Source organism: Apodemus sylvaticus, chromosome 11 (assembly GCF_947179515.1).
Source record: "Apodemus sylvaticus chromosome 11, mApoSyl1.1, whole genome shotgun sequence".
Taxonomy (NCBI): Eukaryota; Metazoa; Chordata; class Mammalia; order Rodentia; family Muridae; genus Apodemus; species Apodemus sylvaticus.
Genome location: NC_067482.1, coordinates 20,243,559 through 20,259,006, shown reverse-complemented (window position 1 = coordinate 20,259,006; position 15,448 = coordinate 20,243,559). Strand labels below are relative to the sequence as shown.

Sequence of the window (15,448 nt, the reverse complement as noted above, 5' to 3'; positions counted from 1 at the left end):
CAGATGCAAGGGCTAGGGTCTCCCTCAGCATAGTGTACCAAATGGGCTCATGGTCCTCTGTGTTGAGAAGCAGACAGTAGAAATAGAAGGCAGAGGATGAACAGCTAGAATCTAAGATTGCCTTGTAACTTTAACCTTTGGTGCCCGCTTTATGTGCTGTAGCTGTTAAACATCTCTGAAAAAAAATCAGCAAAAATTAGAAGATGGGTAACGTGATCTGACTGTGCAAGTATAAATCCCCTACTTTCTAACCAGAGCTTTATCCTCTGAAGAGGACGATGCTTGCCTGAAATATAACAATATAACTAACGGTATAAATCACTCGTGACTGGTTAAGCAGAGAGGAGGAGCGTTGTTCTTCAGATAATACATTGACCTTTTGTTCCCCATTCCTCCCAGTTCATGGACCGTCTCAAGCTGCTTCTGATGCCCCTGAAGCATCAGCCTGACTTCATCTACCTGCGCCACGTCCCCCTCCGCCGCGTCCACCTGTTCACCTTCCTGCAGGTGCTGTGCCTGGCTCTGCTCTGGATCCTCAAGTCAACGGTGGCTGCAATTATCTTCCCCGTCATGGTAGGCTTTCCTGATTGAAACTAGCCGGGACTTCGTGCCTGTCCTACAGTTAGTATGACGGGGGTGTGGCAAGTCTTGTCTAGCGTTCAACTCAACACATGGACCGGTTGAAACAAGATTCCCATGGCAATAGTTGCTTAGAATCAGGTCCACCTGAGTTCAACTACTGGCACAGGTTCCTGCTGGTCAGCAAACATCTTTGAGCCACCATGAACTCATCAGTGGGAGGGCAGCATTGTTGTTGTTCTGAGCATTGATAATGAACGCAGTGTATAACACAATGTCTGGCAGGCAGTAGATATCAGAGCACATGGCTTTTCAAGGTATTGTACAATAGAGCCATTCCAAGGAAGAATAAAGTATGCTTCTGTCCAAATAGTAGAAAGCTTTTGTAAACTTGTGAGAAAAGGTGGAATTTACTAGAGATAGAGTTTTTGGGATTTGTGTGCTTTGCATCATTTTTTAAGATATGGCTAGATTCTAGTCTTCCTGTATACTAAGCAAGATGAAGCAAATAACTGTCCCCCCACCCCACCCCCGTCCTCCCAAATCAAAATGGAAAGAAAAAATGCAAGCCCTGTTTCCTGATTCATTACTGAATTTTATACTTTACTGTAATTCCATTTCTTGCAAGAAACTGCCCACATGTACCCATTTTGTCACAAAACTTTTCCTGGAGAGACTCAACACATGTGTCTTCTCACCCCAGATAGAAAAACCTACACAGACAAAAGAACAGATAAAACCAAAGACCAATTGGGTGAACCAATGAGTTTTATTGGGGTTATTTCCAGGAATATGGGTGAGGTATTACTTATAGAAACAGAAGATACTCACAGACAATTGCTTTACCAAGGCCTCTCCAGCATGGGTGACAGCTCACGAGGCTGGGACTGTGGGGCACACTGCACAGCCTGTGGGCAGCTCAGCAGGCTGGAGAGGGTTCTTTCTAGACGCTCAGCTGGTCTGAATCTCTTCCAGGAAGGCAGTCTGAGCTTGGATTTTCTGCAGTTTGGCTTGTGTCAGAGCCTTCTTTGCCGCTTAGCTCTTTGGGACTCTCAGCTGGTATTGCTTACTCTGGCTGGGAGTGACCTAGTGAATCTGGTCAGTTTTAGGAACTTCCTGAAGCTATTTCAAGTTGTTTACCTTCCTGTTTAAGGATCCTCTCTGTAGCATGGAATGTTTCAATCTTGGAGGAAACGTTAAACCAAAATTCGTAAGACAGACCGCAAAGCTGTCTCCATCCTGACGATTCTGAAAAAAAATCATTTTCATATCATTCACTTATCATATTTTGTTTATCAACGGACTACTAACAAAGATTATTATTTTATTCTGTTTTATATTTGCTGCTTATAATTGTATGTCTCCCATCCCCCACTAAGACATAGGAAAATGGTTTAAAAAATTACTGACAGTATTGAGCAGGATTTTTTTTTAATTGATGGTCCCTTATATACCTTTTCCCCCTTAAGCTGTATTATGTATTAACACACTATAAAACAAATATGAGAAGTGAGTCCCATTTATTTACCTACTAGGACTTTCTACCTATATATTAATTTATTAGTAGCAGGAAAAATGAAGTCTCCCCAAACAAATTTGAAATTCATCCGATAAATTACATATTACTTGCACTAAATATATAAGAAAGCACTTTGCTTTTGTAAAGTGTCAGCTCAGAGATGGTTTTGGAATGTTGGGAGGCAGATATTACTGATTTTTTCAGGTGATCGATGCCTCTAGTGTGGAGAGGAGTGTAGATGGAGCCCACTGTCAAGTAAGAGACCAGCCACCCCACTTTGGGAACTTGACTGTGTGTGACTTTTGTTGTGATGTCCTGGTGTTAATGAACTTCCACAGTGGAAAGGCCATCAAAGCAGTCAAACGTTACACGGCAAGTTGTATAATGGAACGTGATATGCTGACTAAAAGAAATTAACAAAATAGTTCATAGAACCAAAGAATCTGAGGTAAAAAATGTTGGACTGAGAATAAGGAACCTGGGGCTCAAGAGTTTAAATACAGAATATAAATCACTCATGGTTGGAAATGACTAAACTGATATCTCATTGATTAAGAGTGCTTTCTGCACTTACAACTGCCTCTACTTCTGACAACCTCTTCTGGGCTCCACATTTATACATACACAGATGTATGTATGTATGTATGTATGTGTGTGTATATATATATATGTGTGTGTGTGTGTGTGTGTGTGTGTGTGTGTATGTGTAATAAAAATAAAATAGAAAAAATAAAAAGCAGATAGACTGTTGGCTTTGCATTCTTTCCTTACTGGTATCATGGCCTTGGAAACCATAGTTTTTATAAGTTTCAGTTTGCTCAGCGATAAGGTGGAAATAATCTATTTCTTGAGATCATTATAATGAATAAATGAGCTAATATTGCCTAAGTGTTCAGCAAGGATCAGGAACATGATAAGCATTTAATTTAAAATAGTGATTAATTTTAGAAACCTGTATATTTTCTAAATTAGGAATCATATGCAAGCTGATTTTTTTTTTACCTTTAAGCTTTTAGTTATTTTATTCAAAACTCAACATGGGAGGAAATGATTTTGGGAAAATAATTACCTTTCATTCATATTCCGATTGAGTGTGATCATGCATCTCTATGGACAGAACAAGCTGAATTTTGATGGGAACTTTCATCAAACTGGCTTTCTCCAAACTGGGAAGACTGTTGGAGGGTCACTCAGTGAGCAGTTCTGTCTGGCTCTGGACCTGTGTGGATTTCTGCTGGTGTTGATGGGCAGGCAGGTGGTGGCGGTGGTGGCAGCAGCATCCCTATGACATCCTCTGACATGCCTGTTTTCCAATTGCCTTTCCAGATCCTGGCCCTGGTAGCTGTCAGAAAAGGCATGGACTACCTCTTCTCCCAGCATGACCTCAGCTTCCTTGATGATGTCATTCCAGAGAAGGACAAGAAAAAGAAAGAGGATGAGAAGAAAAAGAAAAAGAAGAAAGGAAGTTTGGATAGTGACAATGACGATGTAAGGGGCACTCCACATTTTCCATGTAAAGCCAGTTAAGGAGACAAACGTGGGAAATGTCCCTTTTATTCCTGATGTGGCTGGGACAGCTGAGGGCTCCAGATGTTCAACTGACCCATCACTCGTTACACCAGTTTACCCTTAGCTGTTTTAATCTCATGTTTTGTTTTTTTGTTTAACATTTTCTAAAGGCTTTTCATAACCACTTAACATAGGTATCCATAATGTCAGAATGACTGAAAACAAAGTCACAAGCCATCACATGTAAAGAACCCAATGTCATAGGTGACTGACATATGTTTAGTAGTGCTGCAAAATGTGTTTGTGTGCCAATTATAGCCTATTTGACAGAATAACTCAGTTTTTAAATAATTAGAGCCTAGTGTGGGCAGGTGTCAGGGATTTTTTTTCACTGAGAATTTCATCAAATAACTTTCCCTGAGAAGACTGTAGTTCTGCCAGGATCTGACCTATGTGGATTTCTGCTGCTATCAATGAGATGACATCAGCAGTATCCTTATGACTTCATGTGATTCGCTTGCCTCACTGAAGTCCTAAGATTAATTTTTAATTACTCAATAACTTTGGCTAAGCATGCCTTATCTTCAGCTGTCACAAAGCTTCTTTTTGTTAGAATTTTATAGATAAAATTTATAATGGTAAATGTTGACATATTTTTATTTTTCAGGAACTGAAAAGAATTAGCTTAAGGTATAAGCGACAGATGAAATGGCCTATGCTTAGAGTGTACCCTGTGATGCTTCGATGTAAATATCACAGATGATTTTTCTAAGTGTGCAAAGCTGAGAGTGGTGTAGCCTCTGAGCTCCTCTGTGTGTGCAGCTGATCGGGCTGTCTGGTTGTATTCTTCTTCCGGAGCATGGATATAGTACAGCAAAGGGAAGCAGGAGACAGAATTGGATTTCAGATAAATTGATCCAATAAGAAAAGGCTAAATATATCAGACACATTTAGCTGTGGAGAAGGGGGTCTGGGGCAGCTTCTGCCGCTGTCCTCATCTGTCTTCTGAGAGAGCAGGTGGATGGATTTTCTGTTTCCAGTGATGAAAGAGAAGTGCAGAACATGTTTACACGGCACAGAGATTAACGTGTTGTGTTTAAAAGAATAATACACTCGAATGTTGTCTAGAAATCAACACTTGAAGTGCACTTTTGGACCAGTTAATACATACACCAAAGGTTGCCCGAGATCTTAAAATGATTAAAGTGGCCTTCAAACCTTGAATTTTCAAAATAGACACCTCAGTTCATACTCATGAACATGAAACTTAAAAATCATTACACATTGCTAATGTGGAGATGAGTATTGTCAAGTATTCTCTATTACTTAAAATAGTACCTTTGGGCACTGTTTAAAACTCACTCCTCTCCCCTGATAGGAGTCGGCTGAAAGAAGTTCCTTAAACTAATTCCAGAGTTCTTTGCTATATTTCTACTGACTTGTATTCACACAAAGCTCTTGTTTTGATAATATTTACAGCTTCCTGCTGCATGACACAAGTAGGTTTTGTGTTTGTTTTTGGAAATGTCTCAGGTGATACTTAAACATATCTGTGTCAAGACAGCAGGTATGCATTTTTTTATACACAGTGACCATGATTGGTAGTATAGGCTATATCAAGGCAGAAGGTTCTATATGTTGAGCACATTATTTAAAGACTATACATTGGGATGTGTCTCTTGATACTCAGGTGGTGGTGGTATGGGGTCTCTGGTCACATGTGGCCATATTGGGACTCCAGGGTCACACTTTTTATGTTTGTGGGCAGACATTGTGAAAATTATGTCTTGCTACATTTTGAATTGCTCACGGTCACTTCTGAGCCTGTCTGGTAATTAAGTCTGTAATTAAGAGGTGGCTGTCCAGGTGTCTGTAAGTGCTATTGGTTTAGGGGAATGTTTGAAAGGAGACTTCTTTTGTGACATGGTCAGGAAGGAAGATAGATATGGAGTCTTAATTAATTTTATTTTTTATCAGTTAGATATATCATCTTAGTTCTCAAAGGGCATTATAACTCATTGCTACTGTATATTAATCGTGAGGATAGAGTGCAGGGTCTCACAGTGCTGGAGGAACATTCTACTACTGAGACAGTCCCAACCTTCTTCCTCCTCCCTTCTACCCTGCCCCCATTTCTTTCAATTAAAGATTGTTTCCTTGAAGTAGTTCAGTTTAGAGATGGATTGGATCTTTTCAACCCCAAATATAGATTTGGAATTAATATGTTGACTTTTACATTATTAAATTTTAGTGTGATTGTGTAGTGTATTATTATCTGTTGAGCATCTTCCTCCCCATGGCCCTTCTCTCACTGATCCATTAGTTCTCATTGTTTCCACAGACAGTTTTACCTCACGGTTTTATAAATCTATATAAAGTCTAAAAGTGACATGAAAGGAAACTTATCATTTTCCTCTCTCTGAGACTGGCTTAATTCCTCATTTATCTCAATTTGTATATAACTTCTTTCAAAACAACATGAGTTCATTTTTCTTTATGGGCAAAAAACCAGTGTGTGTATGTGTATGCTTATCTGTGGTGTGTGTGGGGTGTGTGTGTGTGTGTGTGTGTGTGTGTGTATCTGTGGTGTGCATGTGTGTATGTGTGTATCTGTGTGGTGTATATATATGTGTGTGTGGTGTGTGTATGTGTGTTGTGTGTGTGTGGTATGTGTGTATCTGTGGTATGTGTATCTATGGTGTGTGTATGTGTATCTGTGGTGTGTGTGTGTGTGTGTGTGTGTGTGTGAGAGAGAGAGAGAGAGTGTGTGGTGTGCATTCATGTGTGCATTTTCTTTGTCAGGATTCTGCTGTTAAACACTTAGGTTAGTTCTATATTTTACCTCTTGCAAATAATGCTCTTGTAATCCTTGAGACTTTAAAAAGTAAAATAATGATCCTATGCAAACCTATGATATTTTGGGCTTAGGTGGGCTGTTTTAAGAAGCTCTACAACTGCTTAATATTATCATTTTTCTGCTTATAATTCTCTACTTAGCTGATCAGACGTTTGGTTTTATTTTCTTGGTTTTTTTTCATATGTTTAAAAATATTGTTGACACAGCAGATTGGAATGAATTTTTAATCATAAAATAGTTTCTTAGGGTCCTAAAGTGAGGAAAGGAGACTTTAAAAAGAGAGTTCCTTGCTGGTGGATGTTAAAAAGGTCTTAAACTTGTTTTGGACAGGAATGTGGGTCATGATTTTCCTGGAGACAGAATCAGAGAACACTGTAAAACAAAGCATGATTTTTAAGACCATATATAGTTTGGAAATTTTCCTGGATTTGATCTGTTTTCACAGGGCGTGCTTTCACTTCACACATACAACAACCAAAGTTTGCCAACTGGGAGTACAGTTGTGGAAGGCCTCACAGTTGTGTGTGGCTTGCTGATTCAGAATCCAACTGCAGAACGCTGTACAGTCAGGCTGTAGGAATCCTCTTGCTGTGGTCTGAGCCTCAAAGAACTCAGTCCCATTAACTCCAAAGAGGAGAAACTCAGTGTGCGGGGCGAAGGTGTGGAGGACTTAAACAGTTAACTTGGCAGCTGAAAATAATACCTAATACTTTTCCCTTTGGTAGATGTACATGATGTGAGTTCAGTTTGGGTGCACACTGGGAAGCAGGAAAGAGAACGCATTCTAAAAACTGTTGTACGTTTTTTCCACAGTCTGACTGCCCATACTCAGAAAAGGTCCCCAGTATTAAAATTCCAATGGACATCATGGAACAGCAACCCTTCCTAAGTGATAACAAACCCCTGGACAGTGAGTAGAGCTAACCGCCTTGCATGCTTGCCTGACTCTGACCCACGCTTTTCCCAGGATCCTCTAGGGCTATCCTCGACTTAACTTTCCCCTACTTTGTCTTTTTTCTCTTCCGGGTGAAGATTTAAGCAACTTATTTCTTTAAAAAAAAAATTAAAACTTTATCTTTTTCTGTTTCTTAAGCTCAACCTCTCTTTCTTTTATTCATAACCTCTTACACTTTTGTTCGATAATCTTTTGGCTAAGTCATCGCCAGGGTTCCTTTCTTTGATTATTTTGTTTTCAAGAGCTAAACCTGTAACCATGTTTTTTTTTTAATTGTTTTTTTCCCACTTATATTTAGAATTGCTGCTTACATAGTATAATTACATCACTGTCTGCTACTGTTTGTCTTTCTTAGGTTTCAGTCAATCATCAAGTTTGTTAAAAGAGAGAAACAGTACCTGGGGTCTCCCTATGCTCAATGGAATGATTGTTAATATTTAGAATATGGAATAGTTTCAATCAAATTGGGAGTCATAAAATATTAGCAAAACTGGATTTGAGTGATATATGTTTTTTCTTTCCAATTCCTTCATTTCGCTTCTGTTATTTCATGTTCACAGTTATAACTGCTCTGGTCTTTCCTGAGTAATAGGCTCATAGCTACATTTTGCAATGTGCTGGATCTAAAGAGACACATTTTCTTTGCATGAAAACTCAAAGTCTGAAGTGCTTTGGGGACAATTGCCTTATGCTATTGGGAAAGCTTCCTGTGGTCACTAATGTTACTACAAAGCAGAGTATCAATCACAGGGGAAAAGACAACATGTCCAAACTCTTACACTATAGCCACCATCCTATTACTAGTAGAGAAAGACTAGAATATACTATGAGCAACAACAGAAACATTTTTATTTCTGGTATATAATATCACCCACTGTCAGTAAGAGGCTAGGGTTACCAAGAAAACTTGAATTGAAACTGTTGATTAAATATGATATATATATATATATATATATATATATATATATATATATATATATATATATATATATACACACACATACATTTCTCATTAACAAATTACCCAAAAATATAGCACAAACATGTATTTTCTCTCACGTTCCAAATTTTAAGAACTGTTGAGTCGGTGCTTCTGGCCCAGAGTCTCTCGAGATTACCTATCAGTTGGGACTAAAGCTCTGGAGACTTGGTAGGGCCTGAGGCTCATTTCCTACTAATGGTATTGGACAGGCAGTTTCAGTTTCTTGGCCTATAGAGATTTCTATAGAACTGCATGGCAGTGTGGCATGGTTCTCCCCCAGAGATAACTAGAAGTCCAAACAGAAGCTGCGGTATTTTATAATAGAATCTAAGCATTAACAGTCCATTATTACCATAGTATATTAGATGTGAAGACAGCTCTGTTGCATTGTGGGAAGGAATCACACAGGAGCTTAAGTCCCAGGAATCAGAAATCACTGGGTACCATTTGGAGGCAGGATACCAGCCCTCTGGATTTAAAAGAACAAGGCAGCCTTGCCTTTGTTGTCCAACTTGTAAATATTTTATTTATATGTTTATTTTGTAATTGTTTATATATACAGTTTCATAATTGTATATAGCTAATTTTATGGCCGCCCTTATCAACAGAAATTAGTTAAGAATTTCATTTACAATTTCAGTTCCCCTGTCGTATTCATTTCACTTTTCATCTCTAGATAATTAAAAGCAAAAGAAAGCTCTAAAGTTGCTTTAATTGTCAGTCCAGAACTTTAAGACTGGTGATAAAAACTTATGTACTGGCTGTTTGCCCTGTCAAAATCTCTTTACAAGTTAACTGATGGTTGATATAGAAGCTGATACATGACCATTTTTGACTGAACCTTTTCTGATAATGTGGTAATCTTTGTAAGACAAGGAAGAACAGAATTGATTAAACTGGAGTTGTGACACAGTACCTTTAAAGTCTCCTTTCCTGGTGAATAGCAACAGCTAGGCAAGAGTGGAGGGAAGCTCAGGCTCACGCACGAGATGTACAGGAGCTGCTCTGGCCCCATGGCAGGAATTAGGCTCTCACCCTTAAAGGAGAGGGAGGAACTGATTTGTGCTCGGTCCTGTCTCCTTTAGCTTGATACAATGTTACAATGTTATCGACACATGCTTAGCTCGATACCATGTTGCCATGTTCATTGACACTGTCAAAACCTGATCCTCCTCCTCTTCTCAGTTCTGAAAGGTGCCTTGGTTTGCATGGAGATTTTCATATTCACTCTAATTTTACATTTTTACAAAAAGAGCTATATCTTTTCATTGGATTTATTTTTCTTCCCAGGAGAAAGATCCTCAACATTCCTTGAACGCCACACATCATGCTGATAAAATTCCTTTCCTTGAGTCGCTGGGTTTACCCAGGTAAAGGAGAGTCAGCATTTGTCTTGTGTTGTGGGAAGATGCACAGTGGGGGGTGTGGGCAGACTCCCTTGTTCTCTTCTGTCAGCCCAGGCTTTGCTGATGGGAAGCATTCTGAAAGAGCTGAGCTTTACTCTTACGAATAATGAAAAGTTTCAGTGTCATTAAGTTTTATTGTCATGCAGGGTAACTGGAGTTTCCTGGGAGCTTTCTTCAGTAGTTTCCTCTCTAACAAGGGTCTAGAAATGACAAGTCCTATCTGAGTCCCAGAAAACCCGGACAATGAATGTCTGGGGGTACTGGTCTTGGCCTTTCCTTTGTAACAATATATCCACATGGTAATTTCATTTTGTTTAATTTGGAGCTATTTGTTATATATGACAATCTTGGGCCATTTTTGCTGGAATTTACTTTCATTTTCCTACCTGCATTCATTTCAAAGTCCCTAATCTTAACCTACATGGTAGAGTTAGGCCTTGGGCATAAGGGTGGTACGTTTTCAGTGTGCCCAGTGTACACGTGTCTCAGAGATGATAACGAAAATTGGATTTACGCCATGTTTCTTTCCTTTTCTGTTTCTCTTTCTGTCTTGCTTCAGTCCTCCAAGAACTCCAGTGAAAGTCGTGCCTCAAATTAGAATCGAATGTGAGCCTGAAGACAACGATTATCTTTGGAGGAGCAAGGGAACAGAGACCACATTGTAACCTGTTTGTCCTTCTCAAAACTGACACTTCTGTTGTTAACTGTTCTAATTTTTTTGTCTATGTATTTTAAAAAACTTTTGTTCAGTCACTAGCTGAATAATACAGTCATTTTCTATGCTTCTCTCTTGCATAGGTAAAAATCAACACAATAGTGTCCCTTTCCTTTTTTAAAAAAAAAAAAAGCATTTGAGGGTCACACTCTTGCTTTCATGCATTCAGATGTGTCCTCTGACATATAAATCCCTCTTGTCACTCAAGACACATACTGAAACTGCCCTTATCAAGCAGAGATCAAATGTGGTAAGAATTCTTGTACCACCTTTTATGAAACTATTGAAGGAACTCACAACCTAAGCTTGAGCTGTGCTTACTGGCTTGGCTCTGTCTGGTAGAGCAGCCCTTGGCCTCCAGACAGAGTCCCTTCCTGCTTACAGAGTCCCCAAGACTGGAAAAGTGCTGCTACCAACCTGCCCTTGCTCGCCAACCCTGACCTTAGAGTTATCAAAAGCAGAAAACACTAAAGGTACTTTGCTCCCCTTAGAGAATCCTTTGCCATCATTGTAGCAAGTGCTGGAATGTCCCTTTTCCTATGCAACTTTTTTTAACCCTTTAATGAACTTATCTGTTGAGTACATCGAAGAATATTTTTCTTCCTAGATTTTGTTGTTTAAATTATGGGGCCTAACCTGCAACTTATTTTTTGTCAATTTTTTAAACTTTTTTTTAATTACTGTAAAGAAAATGAATTTTTTTCCTGCAGCAGGAAACATAGTTTTGAGTAGTTCTACCTCTTACCTGTAGCTGCCAGGCTTTCTGTAAAAATTGTATTGTATATAATGTGATTTTTACATACATGCGTGCATGTGAGCACGTGCACACACACACACACACACACACACACACACACACTACTGTAGGGTAAGCCAGAAGGCTAGAACAAATTAAAAGAAAAAACACCATGTTTCTAAGAATCTGTTGAGTTGTCAGGTTGTTTCCCCTCCTTTTTTTTTTTTAAAATAAGTGTGGCTGTTTTGTGAAGGAATCCGGGGAGGAGCGAGGAGTAGGAGGAATGACTTCTGCTGTGTTGATGGTCCTGCTGGGAGCAGATGCTGGTGTGCTCCATGTCGACATCCTATGCAGTATTGTTAGGGATTTCATCATTTAAATAACTTGTGTGTTTGTGTAAGAACTCTGTGTGTGGTTGTTGCACACCTGTGCAATGCCAGCTAGAGAGTGACAGTAGTCAGAGGGCAAAGCTGTCACACTCCCTGTGTCCATTTTCATAAAATCCAAAGCCACTCATGAGAACTCTATCAGGGGCCAAGATATGCATATGTAAATTCAGGGGGAATATATCTTATTACTCAGGTGTCAGTGAACATCACAGATACAACAGTCCAGATCTACAAAACAAGAGCCATAAGAATAGCCCTGTCACACATCCGTAACGGTGTAGGCATGCACATAGAGCTGCAAAGTGCTCATTTGCATGCACTCATAGGACAGAGTTATTGGACCACATGTATGTGTGTCTGTCTATGTGCTTCAATAGACTGAGTTGAAAATGAGACCTTTTTTTAGCCAAACTGAGTGTGGCATTTAATTGCAATATTTTCAGTTAGTTATGTGATATACTGATTATATATTGAGATAAGGGTTTGGATGTGGAATCCATATTTTTGGATTTGTAGAGCAACAGTTATGATCCACATTCACTGTGAGAGATTGCTGGGAGAGTCAGAGAAGCAGAAGGGAAGCACTATTACTGGTTCTGTGGCTGGTCCTCCTGCACGCTCGCTTTCTTAAATGAGCTAAAATGTAATCCTGCTCTCCTGAAATTTTGATTAGAGTTTTATGTTAGATGTTACTTTTATGGCATTTGATCATCTCGAAACTTTAGATTTTAGAGCAATTAGGCATGAATGACCCCAAGGTTTTTGTTGTTGTTGTTGAAATGATAGCAGCAAATTAGATGTTATTTGTTAACATCTCAAATGATACATTTTTACATAGACTTTGTCTTGAGTCTATTTGTCTTATTGACTTTGTCTTATTTTTACATAAGACATTTGTCCTTAAAATGGTGGTTGTGCATTATCTGGTTTTCTATTAAACTATGTAAGGAATCTTTACCTTTTTAGTGATAGACACATCAGTAAAATGTTGAAAAGCATTCATAGAAAATGCAGTCCAATCTTGATGTTGAATCAAAGACACTTTGTTTACTTTTATAAAATCTCTGGAGATTCTAATTATGAATCAAGTTTGTGTAGGGACTCATGGTCCTCCTCTTACTTTTCAGAGACCTCCTGGAGTAACTTATCAGTTCAGTCCTTGAGTAGATGGTAAAGTTATCTCACCCCACGTATAGTCGCTAGTCTGCGATGGGGCGGGGGGGCAGATGGTTACTATTCATGGAGTAAACATAAAGCCATACCTTACATTTGCTTCAGGAATAGTTAACAATGAGTGCTCTCAATACCACCATAGTTCCCTCACTAACAAGCAGAACCCCAAATCTCCATGGATGCCCCGCAGTATCTGAATCTGACTGAATTTGCTTATTGGCTGATAACTAAGCAGATTTCATGGTGGTTTTGTTTCTATGTCAACTGGACACAGCAATGAGCTCTTTATCATGCCTGTCTACCCTTCCTCCCTGGATGTGAATTTGGAGCTAAGTGTTTCTTGAAGCGAAGACTCGGAGTCGTTGGCCAGGAGTGCTGTGGTAATGCAAACTGGCTGGGAGAAAAGATGCCCAGGCTGAGCCTGCTTGTCGAAGCATCCAGGCCTCCAGTTGGCCGAGATGCTGGTCCTTTCCTACTGTGTGCAGAAACTACTAATTGTTTTGTGTGGCAGAAGCAGTGTTGTTTCAGCCTCTCCTGATAAAGCTGAGGGGTGGGGCTGGGAAGTACTCACTTGAGGAAGACACAAAGCAGACCTTCCTTCTTATCCCCCACCTGAGAGAAAGCACTGTCTGTTGTTTGTCTTCTGGCTTGTGTGCATTCGGGGCACATGTAACAACACACACAGAGTAAATCCTTTGTCAGACACGTGTTGCTGTTTAATATAGCAATTGATTGTCTTCCATGTTTTTGTTTCTTTTATTTTAACTGTGTTAAAGTACTTGAAATGTATTGACTGCTGAGAATCTTTAAAAAGAAAAAAAAAACCAACCATTTGAGTTATATTACAGAGGTTGGCATTGATCAGGAATGGGACAAAGTTTCCTTCAGTCTTTTTTTCCATACCACTTCACGATTTTGTTGCAAGGACCTGAGATTTTTCTTCTTTATATTCTGTGATGTTTCCTATCTGCTCTCGCAGCATGAGTGTGAAGCCCAGTTGGTACGAAGGGACTAGAACCCGGAGGGAAACCCCCATTGTAACATATGTGAATGTGGCAGGCTGGGTTCTGACCAGAGATTTGGATCTATCTTCTTCCTGGCTCATTTCATTGTGCTCTGTGGATACACACGAGATTCCTGAATTCTGTTTCCTAGGTAAATACTGTAACTCAGGGCTAAAGTCACCCAGTGAATCCTCAGAGCCTAAAGTAACTTTGTCCCAGGCCTACAATGCACATCGACTGCAGACTTGCCTCCTTGAAGCCAAGTTCATGGCTTGGCACACACCGTACACATTACGTCTCACAATCAGTACGCACTTTCAGGTAGTCTCATTTTTTTCTCTTAAGTCTTTATTAACTTTGGAGAAATGATGCATCTTTTTATTTTAAATGAAGTAGATCAACATGGTGGAACAAAATGATAAAGAACAGAAAACATTTCAATATATTACTAATAATTTTTTTCCAATATGAAACCTAAAATTCCTATAACATAGTATTTTACAGTTTTATGAAGCTTTCTATTGTGACTTTTATGGAATTAAGAGATGAAGAAGATGAGATATTTTAGCATTTATATTTTTCAAAATTAAATGTATACTTAAAATAAAGTAACTTTATGCATTTATGAGTGTCGTGTACTTCTATTTGATTCTTTGACTGATTGCTTTATTTTGTTCCTTTGGATGCTGTAGACACAAATAGAACTCTGAACGAACGAGAGCACCATTCCTCAGAGTGTGGTCAGCTCTCTAGGCAGAAGGATTTAATAAATGCATATATATGTATATGTATGGCTAGATCTAGATCTATATTTATATATGACTTCTAATATATATACATATGCATATATAGTATTATAATATATTAATATAATATATATTCATGTACATATATAATATTAGAAGTCATATATTTTAGTGTTAATGAGATGCTCTTGTTCAAGGTTCAAAGTAAATTCATATTGAATAAGGACAATTAGAGTAGTTTCATGGAAAAATACTGCCTTTTTTCAGTTACTGAAATAAATATTTTCTTGAATCTAGGATGAATATATATATATATATATATATATATATATATATATTCAATTAATTCTCAAATCAAGTTAAGAGGCTATGAAGTGTATGCATTCATTAAAAAATAATTACTCAAATGAACAAAACCCAAGACTAATTTTCTACCTGCAGCTAATTTTCCACCTGCAGCTGATTTTCCACCTGCAGCTGATTTTCCACCTGCAGCTGATTTTCCACCTGCAGCTGATTTTCGGAAGGTATGCTACACTTATTTGAGGCCAGCTTGAGCTTCCATCTAACATTTGAATATCTCTAGGAAATATCATCCTGCCCACCCCCCCACCCCCATGTTGTAATTTGAAAGTCCTGACAACTGCAGGTAAGGAAACTGGTAGGGAAGATAAGTGATAACTGTTGGGAGAAGAGAAAGGCTACTATGGTCTCCAAAAGGAGGGAGGGAGGCCATGCCAATTGCCCAGAACAGTCATCTAATCTACAAGTTTCAGGAGATGCTTCGTCCATCAGGATCTGAGGTGCGGTGGCCCCCATGGCAGACTTGATCATCGACCTGTAAGAATCACTGAGCCCAGACTGGAGAGAGAGATCAA

The 15,448-nt window shown here is 38.9% G+C and overlaps 1 protein-coding gene across 2 annotated transcripts in view; it reads left to right on the top strand.

Moving 5' to 3' along the window:
• Positions 1-10,638, top strand: part of Slc4a4 (solute carrier family 4 member 4) — a 322,837-nt gene extending 312,199 nt beyond the window's left edge. Inside the window, exons 22-26 of one of the 2 annotated variants that reach the window (XM_052198846.1) lie at positions 400-573; positions 3,425-3,586; positions 7,278-7,374; positions 9,692-9,771; positions 10,367-10,638. In XM_052198846.1, the coding sequence (XP_052054806.1) occupies positions 400-573; positions 3,425-3,586; positions 7,278-7,374; positions 9,692-9,735 (477 nt within the window). In that variant the 3' untranslated portion in view covers positions 9,736-9,771; positions 10,367-10,638. The remainder of the gene's footprint in view (positions 1-399; positions 574-3,424; positions 3,587-7,277; positions 7,375-9,691; positions 9,772-10,366) is intronic. The other variant, XM_052198847.1, reaches the window with a different exon arrangement.
• Positions 10,639-15,448: the final 4,810 nt, after the last annotated feature.